General features: G+C 50.1%; 1 protein-coding gene across 3 annotated transcripts in view; it reads left to right on the top strand.

Moving 5' to 3' along the window:
- The window catches only part of MDGA1 (MAM domain containing glycosylphosphatidylinositol anchor 1), a 64,823-nt gene that overhangs the window by 15,651 nt on the left and 24,543 nt on the right, over positions 1 to 24,629 (top strand). For all 3 annotated transcript variants that reach the window (XM_055263578.2, XM_055263580.2, XM_055263579.2), the window contains exons 2-3: positions 17,853 to 17,992; positions 23,528 to 23,702. In XM_055263578.2, coding sequence (XP_055119553.2) covers positions 17,853 to 17,992; positions 23,528 to 23,702 — 315 coding nt within the window. The remainder of the gene's footprint in view (positions 1 to 17,852; positions 17,993 to 23,527; positions 23,703 to 24,629) is intronic.

The raw sequence follows: 24,629 nt of genomic DNA, 5'->3' as shown, positions 1-24,629 counted from the left end.
GTGTGTGTGTGTGTGTGATGTGGGCGAGGGTAGTAGGCAGGGGACGTGAATAGCTTTCTTTTTGATCAAGCCATGCACCTCCTTTACTGTGCCTGCTGGCAAAGTGGCCTCAAGTGATACTAGGAAGAGCTTGTTACTGAGGGATGCCCCGATGTGCCCAAAGCACCGACGCCCTTGTCTGGTTCACTCCCTCCTTTCTGGGGACTTGAGGGAGCAGGGGTTGCAAAGCCTGGCTGGGGTGAGGGTGGGCTTCATACCCCCATTGTCCCCTCCTCCTCTTCTGTTGGAGATCAGTGTATGTGTGTATCTGTGTATAGGGACCACTGGCATGAGATAAACGGCTCTCATTTGGTACCTCAACAGAAGCTGTAACATGTTCCTCCGGTTCTCTCTGCCTCATGCAAGTGCACATTATTTGGAATTTTTGTGCATGTAATATACACTGGCATGTGTGTGCTGTAGGTGTGTATATGGGTGATGACGTTGCACACAAGAATATGGATGTATGTGCAGGGAACTATGTATATGTGTGGTAGGGGGGCCTGCAGACCTCTTTGGGGGCTTCTCTGGCTCCACCTTTATCTCACTGCCCCTCCAGATGGCCTCTGGTCACCTTTGCCTTGGTTCCAAGGCAGGGGGTGGGCACGGGCATCCAGCACCCTGAGTCATCAGTCAGGGACTTATGTCCAGCCTGGGTATGGCCCCCACCACCCTTCCCAGGAGACCTGAAGTTGGGGGCAGGGACAGGCCGAGGCTGGCCTGGAGCTCCTGGCTAATTTTCCTGGCCTCGATCGATCCAGCAGCTTCTCCTGAGTCTATTAGCAGTCCGCAAGTGAAAATATCCCCCATCGCGAGCCCTGACCTGAGACAGGGAGGAATCCATAGCAATTTGTTCCAACAGAGGAAAGTGTTTCCCTCTGATTTGTATTCCAATTTATTCAGGCAGGAAGGGGGTCAGGGTAGGAGGGCAAACCCAGGCACTGCCAGAGCTGGGCCCAGACCCGTCCCCCTTAACCCCCCATGCCAGCTGGGGTGGCAGCTGGTCCTGCCCAGGGTTCCTGGGGGTGGGGGGCTGAGGAGGAAGGGTGGGCCCAGTAGGGGACAGGGAGGGAGGTCTGCCAACCTTCCCAGCAGGCCCTGCTTGGCTGGAGAGCTCAGTTGTGGAAGCTGCCTGCTTGGAGCCTCTCTCCCGGGCACTGGGGCCTGCGCCAGGCGTGCGCTCACCCGCTGCGCCCGTGCCAGATTGGGGGCTGGGCCGAGTGCATGGAGACAGTGGCCCCAGCTGGGCCAAGTGGGAGGGGGGCTGCTGAGGCCCAGAGGGGAGCTGGCACCTTTGAAAAGTGCTGGTGCAGCGTGGAGAGCCTCAGCACAGCCTTCCGGTCCAGTGCTCATGCTTCCTTCCCAGCCTGAGCAAACTGGGGCTCTGTGGTGTCCAAACCAGGCAGTCTTTTGAGCACCTACAGTAGTTACAACTCTGGCTGTATTAAGTACCTGCTGTTTGCAGGGCACTGGACTAGTGCTGCTGCATATCTAGTCCTTGCAGGGTCCGGTCTTCATGTGCCTCAGTTTCCTCAGTGGTGCTCCTCCCACCCTCTGCATACCTGTTACCTCCTTCATGCATCTCTGCTCAGCCCTTCTCACTTCCTCTTGGGAGGTGCTTCTCCCTTCTAAGGGTAGCCCTAGTGGCTAAGGGTCACAGGGCTGATGCCTCTGAGCAGGCTGGCTTCCTTTCTCCTTGATTGCTTCTTTTGGCCCACCTTGCCCTCCCCGTCAGGGCACAGGCCTCCACAGAGGTGGTGCCATGGCAGCTGGAGAGGAGGATTCTGGGAAGGGTCAGGCAAGTGATCCCACACAGCTCACCTTCCATCCCCACCTTTGCCTTCCCTGGTGTGTCGGCGCCCCCCCGGGTGGGGAGTAACCAGAGAAGTTCTTCACACTGAGGTGTCAGTAACTAGCAGCTCTGAGGTCAGCTGTCGCACATGACTTGCCAGGCTCCATGATACCATCGAGATCTAATTTCAGAATCAAGTAACTAAATATAATGAAGTCGATGAATAACCATCTCTCGCTCAGGTGGGAGCGTAGGGAGGCAGTGTGGCCTGAAGGATAGGAGCAGAGGCTTCTGAAGCAGACCTGGGGTGGAGGTCTGCTCCGCTGCTCACTGGCCATGTGATCGCGGGCAGGTGTTGCACTGTGCCTCAGTTACCCCATGCACAAGACAGGGCTAATACTGGTACCTTCCTCAGAGGGCTGTGGTAAAGGGGAAATAAGGAATGTGTGGGAAGCCATGTGCCTGGCACGTGGGAGTCAATGACCACCACTGTTCAGAGGAGGGTTTGCTAAGTGAGTGATTCCATCGCCGAGGCCTGGCTCAGGAAGCTGCCGCTGTCACTGGCTGAGGCACAGAGGCTGCCACCAGGGAGGTGGCATGGGAGGCTCTGTGTACAGGCACGTGACACAATATCGGGACAGAGAGGGAACAGGACTGAGACCCTGGCCCAGGAGGAAGGGTAGAAGAATTCTAGTCCTCCTCCCATTTTCCCTTTAGGGAAGTTTATAGCAAGAATCTTCCCTTTTAGCTACTGTGCAGGGCTTGGAGACAGGTGTTTTGCACCAGCCCTTTACTGCCACCCACCCACTGTCCGTTCCAGACCCCATTTTCCTCCCAAGGGGCAGCCTCCCTCCTCCCGCATCCACAGCCCCCAGCTCTCTCCTGATAGGGGCTTTTCTGTCCCTGGCTGTAATTGAACTGTGGTCCAGTCATCCTTCTCCATCCCCGAGTCCTTCTTTTTTCTCTCCCCACCTACTCGATTTCAAGTCATTTAAAAGTTGTTCAGAGGCTCAGCATTATAATCAGATCCTGTGGAGCCTGCCACTTATGTGGTTTCTAAAATTTTAGCCAAAAAAGGAGAAGAAACCCTTCAGTGATGGAGAAAAAATAAGAGACTACTTAAGCAGGAAGGCAGGTATTGCATTTCCCAATTTATAAATATACCTGATGCTAAAGAAAATATGTTCCTAAACTTTATGTTTCCTGAATTGATGCTTGAAAAAAAAGATTGTTCATCCCTTTAAAGGATTTAATAATGTGCTTTTGCTCCCAGGGGTGCTCGCCTTTTGAAAAGGATACAGAAAGAGAATAAACAAGTGACTATTTAATATGCAGGGTGTTGATTTGATGAGTGCTACGAACACGCATAGCAGGGAAAGGGATTGAGCGTGATGGAGGTGGGGGCGGGCGGGCTGTCTTAAACAGGGTGGTCAGGGAAGACCTCTCAGAAGAGAGCTGAAGGAAGGGATGGAGCAGGCTCTGGAGAGCTGGGAAAGAGCAATCCAAGCAGTGGGGAGGGGGTGGGGCTGTAAGTGCAAAGGCCCTGAGGTGGGAAAGGGCCAGGCCTGCTGGAAGACTGACAGAGGGCAATGTGGCTGGAGTGGGGAGGGCAGTAGAATGGGATGTGGGGCTGGGAGCCGATGGCAGAGGGCATGACAGGCTGTTGAAAACGCATTGGCTTTGACCCCAAGTGGGATGGGAGTCATGGCAGGGACAGCAGAGGAGAGATGAGATCCTCTGCCTGCTGGTGGAGAACAGACTGCAGCAGGCGAGGGAGGAAGCAGGGAAGACCTATCAGGAGGCTGCTCTCATAAGCCAGGCAGGCCTCGGTAGTGGGGGCTAAGACTAGGGTGGCATCACAGGGGGCAGATTCCTGACTGGTTGTGAAGGTCAAGCCGACAGAGCTTACTGGTGAATTGGGTGTGGGGTGTGGGAGGAGGAGAGAAGTCGTGGATGACTCCCAGATTTCTGGCTGACACTTGGTTAACGGGAGACAACGTTGTTCCCACTAATACAGGTGTAGGGGGTGAGGAGTGGCTCCCAACCCTTGGGGGTACCAGGGGGCAGTGAAAGTTGGCTGCTGGAGGTCAGTGGATGGAGGGGCCATAAAGCTAATGAGGTCCTCCTTACCTTTCTGCTCCCTGGTTCTTTAACCTCAGAGCTAATTTTCCTGTGGTCTCCTGGGTTGAAGCCAAGGCCTGGCCTGGAGGAACCAGGTAACTCCATATGCAGAGATGGCTTTAGGGGTTGCTACAAGTTGGGGTGCAGCACCCCTATCTCCCCCTGCAGCTGGGTGGGGTGCTTTCCAGGAGCTGGAGCTCTACCCAGGGACCCACAGTGACCCGAGGTTGGGGCGGGGGCGTTGGTCAGAGTCTGCCAGGCTATGGGAGACCCCCAGAAATGCTATCCTTCCTTCCCTCCCTTTCTGTGCTACCATGGGCCAAGGCCCCACCAGCTCTCAAGCTGCAACATTGATTTGCTTTCATTGTTGTTATTGTTATTATTTTCCACTTAAACAACTTCGTAGAAAACAAAGAAGCCCAATGACCATCAGACATGAACCATTCATTCTAAACTCCCTGCCCATACCTGTCAATATATTTTTACGTAGCAGTAAACAGTGGTCCGTTCTGCCTTCTTGGCTGACTTTATCTCCTGCACACGTCTCCTGCCATTGACTGAGCCCTCAGACCTGCCACTTTAATGGCCGCAGGGCACCCCCTGCATCGATGTGCTGGAGTTCGGGTCACCATTTCTCTGCTGCCGAGCATTTGGGTAGGAGCCAATTTCCCTTTCTTTTAAATAGCTCTGCCATGAATATCCTTACGTGAATTACTTTTTCCTTTTAAATTATTTCCTTGGGGCCTATTCCCCAAAGTGAGACTGCCTAACAGGTCATAGGATAGGAACAGTTTTATGGTTCTCATTTTGCACTGCTGGCTTGTGCACAGCCCGGCCACAATGGATTTTATCATTTTAATTTATTTTCACTGGTTTAATAGGTGCATTATGACCTGCTTTTTAACTTCCAATTTGCACCTCCTGAAGCCATACTTGAGTCGTTCAGCACCTAATAATAATAAGGCCTGATCTACACAGAACTTTACAGTTTACATGATACTTTCTTAAATGTCATCTCACTTAATGAGACACTGTGAGCCTAATGTTATTGGCCTCTGTTTTATATGGGGAAATGGGGGCTTAGGCAAGTTAAGTGCTGGAGTGGAGCCTCTAACTAGTTCTTGCAGGTTTGGTTGCTTTTCCTTTTTTTTTTTTTTTTTCTGTTGAGACGGAGTTTCGCTCTTTTTGCCCAGGCTGGAGTACAATGGCACCATCTCGGCTCACTGCAAACTCTGCCTCCCGGCTTCAAGCAATTCTCCTGCTTCAGCCTCCCGAGTAGCTGGGATTACAGGTGCAAGCCACCACACCCAGCTAATTTTGTATTTTTAGTAGAGTTGGGGTTTCACCATGTTGGCCAGGCTGGTCTTGAACTCCTGACCTCCAGTAATCTACCAGCCTCGGCCTCCCAAAGTGCTGGGATTACAAGCATGAACCATCATGCCGGGCCAGGTTTGGTTGCTTTTCTACTGCACTGTGTGGAAAGGACTCCCCTGCCACCTACCTCTATCCATTCTTATGTGAGGGCTCAGGGTTCCCAGATGCCCACTGCAGCCCAAATCCAGTGCCTTAGCCTCATTTTCTCCCTTTGGCCCCTATATTCGGGCCTGTGTCAGAACCCCAAGCTGAGCCTACTTGAGGGTTGGGGTTTAGCTCTGTGGGCCTTGGAGAGCGCCATGTTCCATCCCCTTGCCTCACTGGGCTTTTTGATCAGGTGGTGCTTTGGGGGCTCCTTGCTTTAGCAAAGCCACTGCCATCCCCACTTCCTGGCCCAGGCTCTGCCTTCTGGGTTGGAGGCCTGGATCTGGCAGTGTGTCTCCAGTCCTACCCTGGCGGTGCCCTATCCCTAGCGACTGTGCCACAGACTCCTAGAGACCGGGGGCTATCAGGATCCACCCTGGAATAGGAGGACCTTCTCAGAGCAGACACACTCATGAGTCTGGTTTTATGCAGCCCCTTCTAGCTGTACTTCTAGCGTATCTACTAGGTAGCATGCACTGTGCGCAGGGCATTCCCTTCTCAGTGGGTCTCACACTCACAATAGGGAGCCGTGTTATGTCCATTTTCTAGTTAGGAAGCTGAGGCTCTAGACTAGATGGGTAAATGATTTGCCTCAAGTCACCCAGAAATTACTGTTTCCGTGGGCTTGGTTCAATAGGTGTGCTTTGATAGGTGCAGGCCTGTCAGATCTAGACCCTGGGCTGCTGCCAGGGGCCAGCGCCAAGTGAACCACAGTGATGGGGTCTCCAAGACCAGCAGAGCTTGGTGGGGCTAGAACTTTCCTTTCTAGGATCCAGGCAAGGAAATTTTACATGAGTAACCATGAGTAACCCTGTGTCCATGGGTCCCACATCCCTGGGCCAGGAAGGCTCAGACCTTGGGATCCTAGGAGTCATTCTCTGCCCTGATGGGTGGAGGCCTCTCTTTTCCACCATCATCTTACATATTCTCACGGGGAGAGCTTTTCCTCCCAGTGATTACTACTTTCAACCCACCTTCATGTTCTGATCTCTCAGGATTACAAACTCTTGGTAACCCTCCAGAGTAGACCCCATTCGGTTTCACATTTTTATCTTGCAAGACTTTGGAATAGGTCCGCAAAGCATCCTGGGCTATATTATTAAATGGAAATGGAACTGAAATTTATTAAGTACCTGCTGAGTACAAGTCACTGTGTGATGTACCCGATGTGCATTGTCTCATCGAATCCTCACAACAACCCAAAAGTTATCTCCACTGAAGCCTGAGACGTAGTATTATCCCCATTTTGCAGATGAAGAAATTGAGGCTAAAGGAGGTTAAACAACTTTCCCAAGGTCACTTGGTCACTGAGTAAAAGGTAGAGCACTCCTCCCTAACCCTCATCCTATGCCGTTGAGCAGCCCCCTCAGATTTGCATTTAAAGCCTCTGATCAAGCAGCACCCAACTTGTCCTGCCTTTACTGATTGGAGATGACCTGTGTCCCCTCATCATTAACAGCTTTTTGTTGTTGCTGTTTTTGCTTTTTTGAGATGTAGTCTCTCTCTCTCGCCCAGGCTGGAGTGCAATGGCGCGATCTCGGCCCACTGCAACCTCCGCCTCTGGGGTTCAAGTGATTCTCCTGCCTCAGCCTCCCAAGTAGCTGGGATTACAGGCGCCTGCCACCACACTCAGCTAATTTTTTGTATTTTTAGTAGAGACAAGGTTTCACCATGTTGGCCAAGCTGGTTTCAAACTCCTGACCTCTAATGATCAGCCTGCCTCAGCCTCCCAAAGTACTAGGATTACAGGCGTGAGCCACCGCGCCCAGCCATCATTAACAGTTTTAATCCTGGCATCCTGGGACCCACCAGGAGAAAGTCCCTTTATAGTTTTCATCAGGAGACTTAAAAGTCCTCATTAAAGGGCTTTCCTGGTGGCCTGTCCAGACACCCTCTAGTTCTATAAGTGGGTGTGCAGATTAGACTTCCATTGATAGACAGTGAAGATTCTGTGAGCATCATTTGCCACTTTCAATACCTGTGTGCCTTCCAATGAGAGCAGGATGTGGGCGCAGTGGTGCTGAACATCCCCAGGGAATGGGACATAATGGACCAGCCGCCACTTGCAGCAGAGGAGAGTTGTAAGGGCGCCAGCCTCTCAGAAGCTCCAGGCGCCACAGTGGCAGGCTCTGCAAATGGAACAAGGCCCTGCAAACTGTAGCAGGCTTGCATCTGACTATGAAAGCAGAGCTTCTTTTTGCATTCAATTGTGGTGGTGGGGTGGCGGCCTGCACACTGATCCTTTCAGCTGTGGCTGGTCGCTGTATTCAGAGACAGCGCCCTTGTACCCGGAGGTCAGAGACACATGCACTCTGGTTAGGGAGAGATTTTTGCAGCCAAAGGGAAGGTTGGCTGAATATGGGTTTGATTTTGATGAGCAAGAAAGGCTTTGTGTCGGGGAACAGGCTTTAATATGGTTTGCAGCAGGGAGAGGGCAGAGGTTCTTTGCCCAGAAGGGCTGTGCCTCATTTGGCTCTGTCCCAGCACTGAGGGCAGGAGATTTCACATAATAGGTGCTCAGAAAATGTTACAGAGCCAATTAATGAATCAATGGCAAATTAAAAGGTGATTGTGTATGCCCTTTGAGGGACTGGGAGGACAGGGAGCGAGAGGGAGGATGGGAAGGGAATGGCCTCGAACATGAGTCTAATGACCGGAGAGAGAATGACCAGAACTGGATGGGCCAAAAGTCTGTTGCTGCTTTCCCTCAAGATGCTCTGCGTTCGGGCAAGGCTGGAGGAGATGGTGTGAGTGGGTTTGGGCTGTTTCAAGTCGGCTTTCCTAGCACAGAACTGGAGCCTCCCCCAGCCTCAGAGCACCTCTGAGAAGTCACCTGGTCCCCCCCACCGGCTGGTGGTGAACAGAGGACAGGCTCCAGCCAGCTCTGCAGAGAGCGGGGCTGTGGTAAGGGCAGAGCAACCCCCGATGCAGTGAGCACAGAAGGGCAGGGTTAATTTTCCCAAGAGGCCCAGGCTCGATGGCTCACAGTCTGCAGAGAGGCTCGGAACATCATCCCTGGCAGAAGGAGGCCCAGGTGGAGCAGGCCAGGCGCCTGCCCAGGAAAGCCTCCTCCCAGGCCCCTGACCGCCATTCTCTGAGCAGCTAATTAAAAGAGAAAAGCCTGTTAATATTTCAGCATTATTAACTCCACTAAATTATTAAGTGTCCATTTGCATTACATGCATAAAAGGATCAATAAACACGTGCGTACCAGGATCTGGGAGGGCGAGAGGTGTCACGGCGACGGAGGGACGGCTTCTGAGAATGCTGCACAGCATCGGTCCCACCAGGAACGTGGAGACTCCGTCCTGAGCTGTGAGCTCTGCACTGGGCTGGGCACTTGGGAAGTGGAAATGCATGGCGGTTAGCATGAAAGACGGAGAGTCAGACAGACTCCAGACCAATGCGGTGTCCTCGGGTAACTTATATAACCTCGCTGAACCTCAGCTTCCTCATCTGAAAACTCCGAACCATAATAGGCTTGTTAGGAGCAATAACTACGATAAAGGATATAAAGCACTCCATATATTGCTGGCAGAGTAAATGTTGATAAAGGGCGGCTATTGCAGTTAATGTTATAGGATGGGGATGGGGGTGGGGGGAGACCTGAGACAGCACTGGTCTCTAGTTCACAGCAATCCCTCCCTGCTCCCTCTCTGCCTCTCAGTAGGCCTTTATAGTCATCGTTCTTATTCAGCTTTTCTAGCTATTCACTTCCCTAGCGCAGAGCCTGAGTGCAATAGCTCCCTGCTACCTCAGAATCAAGTTCAGCACCTCATACTGATAAGGGCTTGTTGAATGACTGTCTGATGGAAGCCGGGACCAGAACGCAGATCCCAATTCTGTACCACTCCATCCAGAACACTCAGTGATGCTTCTGGGAGGTGGCTGGGGTGGTGGCACCTGCTCTGTCATCTGTGGGCAGATAGAACCAACTCTGGGCAGGGAATTTTGCAGCCCCTCCTTCTCCTTTTGTCTCCTTGCCCCTTCCTCACCCTGTTCTTTGGTCGTTTCCCAGCCTGCAGACTCTTTCCCTGAAGGAGCCAGAAGCAGGAAGAGGGCAACAGTCCTCTTCATTGATTATTGGCTGAGTTTTTGTTTTTTTGATAGGGGTCTTGCTCTGCCGCCCAGGCTGGAGTGCAGTGGTGCAATCATGGCTCACTGCAGCCTCAATCTCCTGGGCTCAAGCAATCCTCCCTCTTAGCTAGGATTACAGGCATGTGGCACCATGCCCAGCTCATTAAAAAAATTTCTTTTTTAGAGATAGGGTCTTGCTATGATGCCCAGGCTGGTCTTGAACCCCTAGCCTCAGGCAATCCTCCTACCTCAGCTTCCCAAAATGTTGGGATTACAAGCATGAGGCACTGTGCCCGGCCTGAAGGAACTTTTTTTTCTTCTTTTTTTTTTAGATGGAGTCTCACTCTGTCACCCAGGCTGGAGTGCAGTGATATGATCTCAGCTCACTGCAATCTCCACCTCCTGAGCTCAAGCATTCTCCCACCTCAGCCTCCCGAGTAACTGGAAACACGGGTGTGCACCACCATGCTGGCTAAGTTTTTATATTTTTGGTAGAGATGGGGTTTCACCATGTTGCCCAGGCTGGTCTCGAACTCCTGAGCTCAAGCGATCCTCCTACCTTGGCCTCCCAAAGTGCTGAGATTACAGGCCTGAAGGTGCTTTTAATCAAGGTTTTCCGTTTGTCTTGCTGTCTGTCTTGTTTGGCCCTCACCCTAGTGTTGTATCCATGTGCATTTGATAGCACCCCTACCTGTGGCTATAGCTGCTGGGCATGGATTCTCTTATGGGGGATGGGGGTCTTTGATGAAATTCCCCCATTCCAGTGAGAATTCTCTTTGGATCCTTAGTTGGCAGGTTGGAGTTTGTCTTAGTCTGACTCCCTGAGAGTTTGTGGCTTCCTCACTGGGCCTACTGGATGCTGGAAGCCCCCACCCATGCCTATACATTTTGGGTGTATGATTTTTGGGGAGGAAAACAGTAAGCTGATAGGCCAGCAGCCTTCTGCCTTGGCTGTGCTCATTAGGATGCTGCCCCAGGGGTGACATGTCTCAGGCCACTTGGCTGTTCTCAACTAAGGGGCTGGGGAGGGGCATGTTAACCCCTCAGCTGTCAGTTTTGTATTAAGATTTTCTCCACTAGTTTTACCAAACATTGCTGTCTCTCAGGATGTTGAGGTGCTCTGCGAAGAAGACGGCTTATGGCCAAATACACTGAGGAAGCACTGAGTTAAACCAAGTTACACGGATGTGTTTACTGCAGGACTTTTCAGAGCCTTTAATAATATACTTTGTGTGCTAAGTCTTTCTCAGAGAGAGCAAGAAGAAGAACATGCAGCGTCCTTACTTGACAGTGAAAATCGTCTGTGATGGACTATCGGTGAACACTCCGTGGCACACAGGTTGGCAGAGGCTGTTTTCCTTTTCCATGGGGTTTTGTTGATAGAAATCAGGAGAGTAAAATAGGAAAGTCTCATAGACCAGAGGCAAGGAAGCACACTTGGTTCTGAAATCCCGTTCAGTTTTCTATCCGCTAATATAGTGTCAAGCAAAGATGATCAAATCCAGCCATGCCTCTGAAATTCCTGGGGACAGTGAACAGAGTCCCAGGTTAGCAGGTGGAAGGCCTGGGTTTGAGTCTCGGCTGTGCTGCCGTCTCAGCGAGTGACTTGGACAAGACGTTTCCTCTTCCAGGCATTGGTCTCCTTCTCTGCCAATGGGGCTAAATATGACTTTCCCTTTCTGCTTCGCAGAACTGAGGCAAGGAGCTTGGAAATATACAGTGGACCCCAGGAAGGTACCAACCCTCATCATCTGTGACACAGAAGGCAGGGTCCTTTCATGCAAACGGCTTGCAGGCTGCAGGGGACGTGAATTCTTGAGAGGAGTGCGGATCATTTAGAGAATAATAATGCTGGCTGACATTTTTAGATTGCATACTGCATACCAGGCACTGTTTTAAACACTTTACATGAGTTTCCTTATTTATTCCTCACAACAACCCCGTTTTGCAAATGAGAAAACTAAGGCTTAAGTCACTTGCTGAAAGCCACACGGCCAAGTGCACTAGTACCATGAGAAGGGGGATGCTCAGGGAAGGGCTCCAGCCCTTCCCACTTTCCCTCCCCTCTGAAGCCCTGCACAGCCCTCAGCGTGAATTTGGAACATATTCATGAAACATCCCTACCCGTTTAATGTCTGCCTTGAGCATTTCCACCCCGGGGTTGCATGTGTAGGGGTGCACAGCAGGTGGTCCCCTTTCTCTATCTCCGGCTCCTATTTCATCATCTTGGGAGCTGTCATTTATGGAGACAGCACATACTATTTGGCCAGGTGTTTTACATATATTGCATTAGCCCCTCACTACCAGCCCTGGGAGAAGGCATCATTGTTCTTATTTTATAAAGGAAGAGGCTGAGTCTCAGAGAGGTTAAGTAATTTGTCCAGCATCACACAGCATCACTCAGCTAGTGGGTGGCAGAGCCAGGAATGGGCCCCGGATTGTGGGACTCCACAGCTGTGCTCTTTCCATCTCTCTCAAGCAGACCTTCCTCTCCCCATGGTTCCTTATCACATCTCCCTGTTTTCAAGTCATCATAGCATTTAACACACTCTGAAACCACCCTGTCCATTTCTGTTTCCTTTTTTGCTATCCATCTCCCCAGCAATGCTCTTTGAGAGCCATCCCTTGTTTGCTTTTCATGACAGTATCCCCAGTGCCCAGCACAGTGCCTGGCCCAGAAGCATTTATTGTTCGACAGACTGAATGAAAGGATCATGTCATGGTGTATCTTGAAACAGCCCTGCCCGGTTGCCTTCCGAATCAGGAGATGCTGCTGCAGGCAGTGCCTTCCTAGGGTGTGTGGAGCTGGATGGAGGCTGAGGTTCAGCGGGGCAGGGACCCTTTGGGGTTCAGGGTCAGAAACATGGTTCTGGCCATTCCAAGGGTGACCTGAGCCAATGGGAGGGTGACTCATGTTAAAGAAACTCAGTGGGGGGTGATGAGCAAATTGAAAGGCCAAGGCCAAGGGGGACTAGGTGATGTACTACTGGTGAGGACTCATTTCAGAAGGAAAACTGTACCTGGAACCAAATCAGCAATGGGAAGTGGCTCATCAAGTAAGAGTGAGAATAAAGGGAGTTGGGTAACTATAATAGTAAATGGATTATCCTGGATAATCTCAATGGTTAATATCCTAGGATGGTGGATGCCGTTTTCTAAAAACTGAGGTATAATTTAGAAGGTATAATATGGTGAAGTCCAAAGCAGATACCTTGATATGTTTTTATTTGTGTATCCAGACACTGTGCAACCACCACTCAGATCAAAATGTCCAACATTTCCATCTCACCAGATGGGATCTCTTCTCCCCCAAGAAAGTTCTCTTGGCTGGGTGCAGTGGCTCACGTCTGTAATCCCAGCACTTTGAGAGGCCGAGGAGGGTGGATCACGAGGTCAGGAGTTCGAGACCAGCCTGGCCAACACAGTGAAAACCCGTCTCTACTAAAAATATTAAAATTACCTGGGCGTGGTGGCGGACACCTGTAATCCCAGCTACTCGGGAGGCTGAGGCAGGAGAATTGCTTGAACCCGGGAGGCAGAGGTTGCAGTGAGCTGAGATTGTGCCACTGCACTCCAGCCTGGGCGACAGAGCTAGACTCTGTCTCAAAAAAGAAAGAAAGAAAAGAAAGAAAGAAAGAAAGAGAAAGAGCAAATAATCTCCCACCCCACCCAAGGGCAATCAGTGTTAGGCCTCTGTTACCCTAAGATTGGTTTTTCCAGTTTTAAGTTTTGAATAAATGAAATCACACACTATTCTTTTTTTCCCTGTCTTTAGCATTACAATTCACTGTATGTTTGTGTCTGGGTTCTTTCACTCAAATTGCGCCTGTGAGATTCAACAGTGTCATGTCTATCTATAGTTCACCTTTTTCACTTACGGGGAATATTCCTTTGTGTGAAGATACCAGAACTTATTTACTCATAGAATTCTTGATGGATGACATATAGCTTGTTCTTGTTTTTAGCGATTGCGAATAAAGCCGCTGTGAATATCTTTGTACTTATTGTTTGGTTGCCATAAGTACTCATTTCTACTGGGTACATACCCAGGAGTGGAATTGCTACATCATGGGGTATACACCTGTTTACCTTTAGTAGGTACTGCCCAAATTTCTTCCACAGTGGTTCCTTTAGAATTGGGTGTCTTAATACTTAAGGTCATCAAAGGGAGCTGGATCACCTTTTTTTTTTTTTTTTTTTTTTTTAGACAGAATCTCACTCTGTTGCCTGGGCTGGAATGCAGTGGCATGATCATAGCTCACTGCAGCCTTGAATTCTTGGGCTCAAATGATCCTTCTGCCTCAGCTTCCTGAATAGCTGGGACTGCAGGCACACACCCCCATGCCCGGCTAATTTTTGCAGTTTTTGTAGAGACAGAGCCTCACTGTGTTGCCCAGGCTGGTCTAGAAGTCCTGGGCTCAAGTGATCCTCCCACCTCAGCCTTCCAAAGTGCTGGGATTGTAAGTGAGTCACCACACCTGGCCAGGAGCTGGATAATCTTAACAGTGTCATCTCTGATATCCACTCATGGCCCCATCTCCAGTGGGGAAATACACCTGTCAGGTGACCAGAGGCCCTATGTCTGCTGATCAGGCTCCATCTTCCCTGGCCTGTGCTAGCTGTGCTCTAAGAAAGTCTAGCTCTCCAGCTTTTTTTCAGTATTCCTTATCTGTTACCAAAGCTTCTTTCATTACAATACTGCCTTGCTACAGGCAAGCCACAGTGTCCAAGATTACAGCTTATCTTCCATTGGAGCCTGTTAAATCAATGTCTTCCTTGTTGAGAGGCACCCCAGGCCTCTTGGTCTTATCAGCAACCAGCATGCACATCATCTTTTGGTGGGTTGTTTCTTGATGAGATTTCCTGAGGACTTTGGCCACAGATGGTTATCTCTTTCACGTATGGTGAAAGATGTTCATGCATTTTTATTGCATGAGGTGACAGTTTTGGGCCCAGTTCCCAGATTCTAGAGTGCATCTTATATAGGGACTATGTGCGGATTACAAAATTCATAGAAAGTGTGAGTTGAAAAAGACCTCAGAAGTCATCTAATCTACCCTTCCTATGGGTAGGGAAACTGAGGCCCAAGGTGGTGAATTGGCTTGCCCAAGGCGTACATTGCTTGTCTCCTGACAGCCAGCCAGGTTCATTCCTCTGTGGCAGCCAGGCAGGCAGGATGGTCACCTGGACACTCAGACTCTGGGTTGGTGGCAGCTACCACTGTTTACCAAACCCGCTACTGTTTGCAGAGACCCTCATGATTAAACATAGCCTGTGACACTCCCAGTTGCTGACCAAGTTTATCGACCTGCTGCTGGGCTACCTCTGTGGACCCTACCTCTGTGATTAGTTCATGTCTGTCCCATCAGTGTTGGGGGAGGCCCTACTTGCAGCATCTGTAAAACACATTATGACTCAACTAAGCATTTTTCATTTATCTTGTGTTATCATCACATCTACCATTGTGAGTTCTTAGGGTTGGTAGTGTTCTCTTCATCTTAGGGATGAGAAAACTAATGTCCAAAGATCACTAGAGGTTTACCCTGTGTAATATAATTTGGGACTCTGCCCTGTCAACTAGCATAGAACCTCCCTGTTCCCTGAGGCCTGCTTCAAAAGCTACCTTTTCCATGGAACCTTCTGTGGCTCTTCCTCCAGAAGATGGTGATGCCTGTGACATCCCAGGGCCTTCTACATCTCTCTTATGTCCCCCGGCAACTTCACCATGGGACATCTTTATAAATCCATTCGTTCAACGTTCACTGAGCACCTGCTATGTTCAAGGCCTTGTGCCGGGGATCCCAAGATAAAGCTCAAGGTCTGGTAGGCAGAAAGACGAGAATCCTGAATTTGACAGAAACACAGGCCTGCTGCTTTAACGTTGCACTGGTGGAGGGATGCATACTCTAGACACATAAAGAAGGAATGCGCCTGTCAGTAATGGGACGTTTCCTGGAGGAAGTTGTACATTTTCTGTACAGGCTTTATCTTCTTATTTATCTTCTTACTTCTGTTAAGAATCATGAGACTTATAAATTTAGAGAAAACAGCTTTATTTATTTATTTATTTATTTTTATTTTTTATTTATTTTTTTTGAGACAGAATGTCCCTCTGTGGCCCAGGCTGGAGTGCAGTGGCTTGATCTCTGCTCACTGTAACTTCCACCTCCCAGGTTCAAGCAATTCTCCTGCCTCAGGTTCCTGAGTAGCTGGGATTACATGTACGCACCACCATGCCCGGCTAATTATTTTTTTTTTTTTTGTATTTTTAGTAGAGACGGGGTTTCAGCATGTTGATCGGGCTGGTCTCGAACTCCTGACCTCATGATCCACCCGCCTCGGCCTCCCAAAGTGCTGGGATTACAGGCGTGAGCCACTGCGCCCAGCCGAGAGCTTTATTTCTTATAGAGGATTGCGTCCTATGGGGTGGCCATCCTAACAGGCTGGGAAGCGTAGCCTCTGGCAGAGACTGAAAGCAGTCACTTTGAAGGAGGAAAGGTGAGACAGGAATTTCTGCTGAACAGGTGGGCCAGGTATACGTTTTCAACAGGTTATGGGAGGAGCTACGAATATCCACAAAGGGGGAATGCACACATGCATAGTAAGCAAACGTGCATGTTACATGCGTCTCATGTTCACTTTGGGGTGCAGACAACGTTTAAATGCACCACAATCTGGCCTATGTGTCAAAAGGTGACACAGAAGACACAAAGGCACTTAGTGGGCAGCCTCTGTCAACTGGCCAGAACCAGTCGATGGTTGCTGGTCTTTTATCGGGAGAAAGCTACTGAAATCAGTCTCTTGTCTGATCAAAGGTGTAGTTATGGCTGGTGGAACAGGAGGCCAGTTAGTCGGTGTCTGGCAGTAGATGGTCTGCAATTGTTTCAATATTGCTTATCTCCAGGCCAGGGCTTGTTTAGCTGCTAGAGAAAACAGCCTTGTGGCAGCTAGAACATAGCTTATTCTTTAAGTGCAGGGGGTGTGACTTACCCAGGGCCTCGCATGGCCTTAGGTCCTGTTTGTAATTTGATATCTCTTAGCCACAGAGTCGGTTCCATCACTCTTATGATTTCTATTTTAACACCCCTGTGCCCCTCTTTAGAGCAAGGGCGTCATTTGTACCTCCTTGTGTTCCTCATGCCCAGTATCAGGTCTTCTACCTTCACTCTCTCCCGTCTCAGCTATGAGCAGAACCTGTGGAGTTAGGGTCTTTTCTTCTTCCTAGAGTTTAAGCACTGGGGGGCTGGGACCTGGTTTGCCTTTAGGACAACGGGGCTAGACAATGAGGCAGGGGTTGTGACCTTGGCAAGTTCAGTCATTTCCCACTGGGCCCATCCAGCCATATCCTAGCTTTGGTCCCCTAGCCTGGGCCACAGCCCAGCCCTGGGCACTGTGAGAGAGGTCAGGGAGGAGCCACAGCCTTTTGCCAGCTCCCAGGCCCCAACTTCTGTGAGCATTTCTGTCCTTTGGAGAAGAAGCTGGACACAGGTTCAGAGAGCAATGAAAAAACAAGGCCTTCGGGGAGGGCAATGTGCAGCCAGGTGTGTGTGTGTGTGTGTGTGTGTGTGTGTGTGTGTGTATGCCTATATGTCTTAGGTTAGGCTCTCTAAAAGCAAAGGCTGAGATGGTTGGGGCTGGGGAGTTATGGTTTAGGCAAGTGATTTGCTGGGAAAATGCTCTCAAGAGAAACTGAGGGAATGAGTGAGGCAGCCAAGCAAAGATGTGGCTCAGGAAGCTCAGCCTCAGCCTGTTTCCAGGGGAGCTCTGGAGTGTGACAGTGCCATAGTCACGCCACCTCTGTGTGTGTGTGTGTGTGTGTATTGTGGGGGAGAGGGGGTAATCTCCTAGGCATTTCTGGCCAAGGCAGCTCTCTTAGCTAAAGGCAATTCCCTGGGGAAGGTGAGCACCCTGAGCTGTCAGCAGCTGGGGATGGATGCACCTGTCACCTTGGGGAGTGGGAGGGGTGCCGACGGCATCCACCGCCAAGACTGCTAAAATGGTGATGCTAACTGAGTGACGACCAGTCTGTACAGATGACAAAGCCCCTTCACACAATCAGCCCACTGAAAAGCACAGCTCTCTTGCAAGGGGTTGGGGAACTGTCACTTTCCTGAGTTCCTGGCTGTCCTGGTTCTGGCCTAGAGGTCCTGGGAGGATTCTTTCCTGGGCTCAGTGGGGTCAGGCCTCTGAGGAATGGCCTGGGGAGATCTGGGCTGACCTCTCCCAGACACACTCAGGAGGGAGCCCCAGACTTCTTCTGGCCTTGGCGCCTCTTCTCTAAACCTTCTCCATCCTCTCCTGCCAGCTCCAGCCCAGGCGCAGATCGTGCATGCGGGCCAGGCGTGTGTGGTGAAAGAGGACAACATCAGCGAGCGTGTCTACACCATCCGGGAGGGGGACACCCTCATGCTGCAGTGCCTTGTAACAGGGCACCCTCGACCCCAGGTAAGCCCCCAGCCTAGCCTTGCTCAGGCCCCTCTTACCCTCACCTTGCCTGGGCTCAGCACTTACGAAGAGGCAGCAGGAGATGAGGACTCACTATGCACCGCAGCATGGAGGCAGAGGACAGGAGACGGGGGCTGGGGAAATAGCTGGAAAATTAACTCTGTGGGGAAGGGCTGGAGGCTATGGGCTCATTCACCTGCAAACATGGACAGCTGAGGGGAGAAATGGACTGCCGGTTGTTCAATTCCACTCCATTCCATGGATCTGTTGAACAGACACATCCTTAGATGCACCTTCTAATGTGTCTGTGGGCAGACCATGTCCTAGGCACGGTGCCAGGCACTTTCTCCAGTGTTTTCCCTTTGGAACCTCACAGCTGTGCAGTGAGGAAGGCATTAGTGACCCCCTTTTGCAGCTGAGGAATTTGCGACTCAGCGAGGTTGGATAAGCTCCCAAGCGCACGCAGCTCTTGTGAGGATGGAAGCAGACATTGAATCCAGAACCAGTGTCCTCTTAGCTTACTCTGCTTCCTTCCGGCATGTCCATCTTTGAGTTGGGAACTCCAGGAGTGGCAAGCAGCATACAAAACGTGATCTCTATCTACGTCAGGCATCTGGCAGGCAAGCTTCACACCCTTGAGGTTCAAAGATCCAAAGCAATTAGAAAGAAACAAAATAAGAATCTGGGAATGCCAGATGAATTTTGTCACAGACGAAGTGTATGGCTCAGGCAGGAAGCACTGGCCCGTGATCACTGAGAGCTGAGGGGAGGGTGTAGGGAGGAGGTGGGCTGAAGGGATGGGAGGAATTTGCTGGTGAGCTGCTGTGACCTTTAATAGCAACAGAAAGGGTGACAATTGGATGTTAGAAAGGACAGTGAAATACAAAATTCTTTTTTCTGGATCATTTTGGGAACATAGATGGCTTTAGTAGGTCTGGCCTTGCGACAGGCAGATGGACAAAAAACTATGATCACTGCTGCTCCTTCTCAAAGGCGTGTTTTAGAAGGGAAAACAATGCTGCTAGAGTAGGTCGATGTCTGTGTCAGGTGTGATCATTAAAGGATGGATGATCCTCCCTAAAAGCCAGTGAGGCCGCTGGGTCATTTCTCCCTAAGGCTGCACTGGCCATCTGTGTGTCCCCTTGGGTGTCCCTGTATGGCTCATGTGTGGTTGTGGCTATGTGTATGTGTACCTGGGTTTCTATTTCCATCAGTGGTTTCATTCGTTCTACCACCCAGGCGCAAACCCTTGGGCTCATATTTGACCTTGCATCTTCTCATTCCTCACATCTAGCCAGACTCTGAGGCCTTCCTTGTTTTCTTTTCTTTTCTTTTTCTTTTTTTTTTTTTTGAGATGGGGTCTCACTTTGTTGCCCAGGCTGAGTGCAGTGGCGTGATCACAGCTTACTGTAGCCTCGACCTCCTGTGCTCCAGTGATCCTCCCACATCATCTGACCAAGTAGCTTAGACCACGGGTGTGTGCCACCATGCTTGGATCATTTTTAATTTTTTTTGTAGATACAGGGTGTCCCTATGTTACCCAGGCTGGTCCTGAATTCCTGGCTTCAAGCATTTCTCCTGCTTCAGCCTCCCTAAGTGCTGAGATTACAGATATGAACCACTGTACCAGCACGCCTTTCTTTTTATGTCTCTTGCATGGGTCTTCCCCTCTGTTTTCTTCATTACCCCTTTGGGTCAGCCTATCAGTCCCGTCACTTGGACCATTGCAGTAGACTCTAAAGTGACCTCCCAATCTCTCACCTCACCCCTCCTCCCATCTATGTTTTTTTTTTTTTTTTTTTGAGACAGGGTCTTGCCGTGTCACCCAGGCTGGAGTGTAGTTGTGCAATAAGGCTCACTGCAGCCTTGACCTTCTGGGCTCAAGCAATCCTTCCCCCTCAGCCTCCCAAGTACCTGGGACTACAGGCATGCGCCTCCATGCCCAGATAATTTTTTTTTTTTTTTCAGAGATGGGGTTTCACCATGTTGCCCATGCTGGTCTTGACCTCCTGGGCTCAAGTAATCCTCCTGCCTCAGCCTCTCAAAGTGCGGGGATTACGGGCATGAGCCACTGCACCTGGCCCCCTTCAATCTGTTCCTGCACTTTGCTACCAGAATGATAACCCCTGTTGTGCTACATCATATCACTCCCGTGCTCAGAGATGTTCAATGGCTCCCCTTCATTTACCAGATTCATTCAAGCTCTTAGGGATGGAATGGAAGACCTTCTACAATCTGGCCTCCACCTGCCTCTCTTGTCTGATCTCCCACTGCCACCCTCCTCACACCCTGTGCTCCAGTCAGCCTTGCTTCCCCATCATCCCCAAGTACAATCTGTTCATTCCTGCTTTAGCCAAAGTTGCTTGCCTCTCCTAAAATGCCTTCTAGTTTTTTTGCTTGTTTCATTATAAGAAATATTTATTGAGCACCTGCTACATGCCAAACAAAGTTATGGGTCCTAAAGATGCCCCTATAGTTTCTGTTCTCATGGAGCATCCAGACTACTAGAGAAACAAGGGAAATACCATCTCATGGCCCACTTAGTGGTCAAGATGGGGGACTGAGGGAACATGGAGTGCCTCACTCCAAACAAGCTGTGAGAAGGAGGGATATCTGGGTGCCAGAAATGCAGACAGAATCTACAGTGATGGCAGGTAGCAGAAGTTGAGGAGCCTAGCCCATGAAGAGACCGGCACTGCATACACACTGTACTGACAGTTGTATTAACACACACATAAGCGGTATGCATTGAGGCTACAGGTCCATCCATGGCTGGGAGCTGGAATTGAACTCTACCTAAAGCTGGAAACTCAACAAGAGTGGCATCATCTATGAATGAGGACCAGAAGATCTCTGTCCCACAGCCCAGAGTCACTGCAGGGAACAGACTCTCCTTCAGGGTGTGGATATAAATGCAGCCACCTGTGAGATAGCATAACCCTAAACCTGTCTGTATTTTGCAATATCCAAATAGTGAGGAAACCCTAACCTGAGAAACCAACATAAAAATGTTTTGGACATATGAACCCGTGGTCTTGGGTATAGGCAACCACCTATACCCAAGTAGTGAATGAGAAACAGGACCATAAAGGTCCAAGTAGGACTTCTATGGAAGATAATCCCACTGAGTACAAACCTGTGGAGTAAAATTTTAAAATATTAAAAAACACAGTGCCAGAAGAGTCAGTCCATAGACCCAACAAGGTGAATAATTCACAACTGAGGAACTAGAGAAAATAGAGCAATTTGAAAGGATCTTCAAAATTAAAAAAATTTAAATATTGGAAGAGATAATGGAAGGAATAGAATCCATAAGACAGGAGATTATAAAACCTGATCAGTTAGGTACAAACAGAAATCCTAGAAATAAAAATAATATGGTCTTTAAAAATGTTGGCCTCAGTACCCTAGAGATAGCTAAAGAAAAAATTAGTGAATTGGATAATAAATCTGAGGAAATCAGCCATGCATTTCCAGTGGAGTCCAGGGAAGACAAAGAGACAGGAGATGTGAAAAAGAAGTTGAGAGACATGGAGGATAGAATGAGAAGCTACAACATAAATTTAGGCATTCCAGAAGGAATGAATAGAAAAAGAGAGGAGGCAATATTTAAAGAGATGAAGGGCCAGGTGCAGTGGCTCACACCTGTAATCCTAGCACTTTGGGAGACCAAGGTGGGAGGACTGCTTCAGGCCAGGAGTTTAAGACCAGCCTGGGCAACATAGTGAGACCCTAGCTCTACCCCCCAAAAAAAAAAAAAATTAGCCAGGTGTGGTGGCACACACCTGTAGTCCTAGCTACTTGGGAGGCTGTGGCTGGACGATCCTTGAGCCCAAGAGTACCACTGCATTCCAGCCTGGGTGACAGAGCAAGACCTCATCTCTAGTGATAAAAAAAAAAAGAGAGAGAGAGAAAGAGAGAGATAAAGACTGAGAATTCTGCAGAATTGAAAAAAGGTAGGAACTCTCAGATGCATAAAGCATACCAAGGCTTCAGCAGTATGTAAACAAACTCCATCTAGACAAAATGTTTTATGTAAACATAAAACATCAAGTACAAAAGGATCAAATGTTTTCATGTCCCTATTATCTCTCCAAAGCACTTTCTGATCTGGTATGTCTTGCCTGAAACTGCCTCTACCTTTTCCCATGTTTTGTAACCTCTAGCTCCATGGGAGTAGAGTCAAATGCGGGCAGGGGATGACAGCAGCAACACTGTGGTCCTGGGTGGTCCCTCCCTGCATGAGAAAGGTTGCCCTCTCACCCCTTCTCCCCAGCCTTGCTTTTCTGGCCTCTGGCCTGACCTGTTCACCAGGATCAGGCTCCCTGCCCTGTCTGTAGTAAGCAAGCCTCCCTACTTAAAGACTGAAGTCCCTACCCACTGCCCCTACCTCTACCCCACTCCTTAGACTTAATTATCTAGAACTGATCTGTTTTTCTTAAAACTCTGGCACCTTGAGTAGTAGGCTCAGGTTTCTCATGCAATCCTTGATATTTTTCTATAATCTAAGATTATATTAATAATAATAGAAATTTGTTGAGTGACTAATGTATACCAGACACCACACATAGGGGATTTATATACTTTCTTTGTAAACCTCATAATAATCTTGCAGAGTGGGTATCATGGTGTATTAGTCATGTATTACTGCATAACAAATACTCCAAAACTTAGGGGCTTCAAACAACATGTACTGTCTCACAGTTCCCGTGGGACAGGAACCCCGGGAGCAGCTTAGCTGGCTGGCTGTGGCTCAGGGTTTCTCACAAGGCTGCAATCCAGCTGTCAGCCAGGGGTGCAGTCATTGGAGGATGACGGAGACTGGAAGATCTACTTCCAAGCTAACTCACACGGCTGTTGGCCTGAGGCTTCAATTCCTCCCCAAGTGAGCCCCTCCATTGGGCTGCTCAGGACCTGATAGCTGGTTTTCCCTGGAATGACTGACCAAGATGGAAATCAGTCTTTTGTTTTGTTTTGTTTTTGTTTTGAAACAGTCTTACTCTGTTGCCCAGGCTGGAGTGCAGTGACCTGATCTCGGCTCACTGCAACCCCTGCCTCCCGGGTTCAAGCGATTCTCCTGCCTCAGCTTCCTGAGTAGCTGGGACTACAGGCGCGCACCATCACGCCCGGCTAATTTTTGTATTTTTAGTAGAGTCGCGGTTTCACCATGTTGGCCAGGCTGGTCTCGAACTCCTGAGCTCAGGCGATCCGCCCGCTTGGCCTCCTGAAGTGCTGGGATTAGTGGCATGAGCCACCGCGCCCGGCCGAATCCATGCTCTTAACCACAGCACTGCGTGCCCCATTTAAAGCCTCTTCCCTCTGATCCCAGATTCCCCAGCTCTTGACTCCGTGGCATCCTACCCCGTCTGTGCATTCCCACGAGTCTGTCTGGGTTCGTTTCCTAGGCCTGCGTGTGCCCCATGTGCGCTTGTGAAAAAGTATGGGAGAAAGGGGTGTCGTTGCAGGGCACTCAGCGCTGAGGCCCCCACCCCATGTGAGTCTGACAGTCTGACTCTGCCCCGCCCGGCGGCCCAGGTACGGTGGACCAAGACGGCAGGTAGCGCCTCGGACAAGTTCCAGGAGACATCGGTGTTCAACGAGACGCTGCGCATCGAACGTATTGCACGCACGCAGGGCGGCCGCTACTACTGCAAGGCTGAGAATGGCGTGGGGGTGCCGGCCATCAAGTCCATCCGCGTGGACGTGCAGTGTGAGTTGAGGCCCCCCTCTCCCCGCCGGGCCCTGACAGCCCAGCCCAGGCCAGAGGGCGCCCCAGGGATGAGGTGAGGTGGGGAAGTGGGGATGGGATGGGATGGAGAAGCTGACCTCGGTAGAGGAGCCTAAGAGGTACCGGGCGGTGTGTATCACCCTCTACCATCTACACCTTCGCACATGTAATCCCATATGAACCTTGCAACATACCTGTGAGTTGAGCAGGGCGGACAGGATGGGTTGACTGACATCCCTTCTACAGATGAGAAAACTGAGGTCCCATGTGATTTGCCCACAGGCATGGAGCGGGGTTGCCTCAGATCTGAGATGAGGAAACAGATCTCTTCCCCATTGTCCACTGCCCTCCCCACAGTACCTCATGTCTCTGCTTTTGTCCTGCCGCAGCTCTAAGATTTCCCTCCTTACTACATTACATATAGGACCAAGCCCCACTCCCCGAGTCCTTGCTGCTAGCTGCATGAGAAGCCGCCAGTCCCTACCTGCTCTCCACGGGTATTCCTTTAGCCCGAGAAGCCTCTTTTCCTGAGTCATCCATCAGGCTGAGTCAGGTACCCAGAAACTGTTGGCCCAGGCCCAGGAGCCTGTCTGGCACCATTTTAAGGCTTAGAACGAACCTACCTATTAGCTATACATCCTCCCACTCCCTAAGTGGGACTCAGTAGAGTGATGAACAGTGACACCCCAGACCTCTCTTCTGTCCCTCATCAGCCAGCCAGGGTCCTGCCAAAACCTGGAGCTGAGGGCCATTTCTTAGGTTATTGGCCCCGGAAGAGGCTGGCAGGCATAGCCTGGACCCCACCAATGCCCACCTCCTCTCATGGCCATGGTGGTGACTTCTATCCCAGTGGGCTGTGGAAGGGGCAGAATGATGGGCTGCTGGAACATTCATTGGAGAATGTTGGAA

Source organism: Symphalangus syndactylus, chromosome 23, assembly GCF_028878055.3.
Source record: "Symphalangus syndactylus isolate Jambi chromosome 23, NHGRI_mSymSyn1-v2.1_pri, whole genome shotgun sequence".
Lineage (NCBI taxonomy): Eukaryota > Metazoa > Chordata > Mammalia > Primates > Hylobatidae > Symphalangus > Symphalangus syndactylus.
Note: the sequence above shows the minus strand (reverse complement) of the source record. Positions and strands in the feature narration are given on the sequence as shown.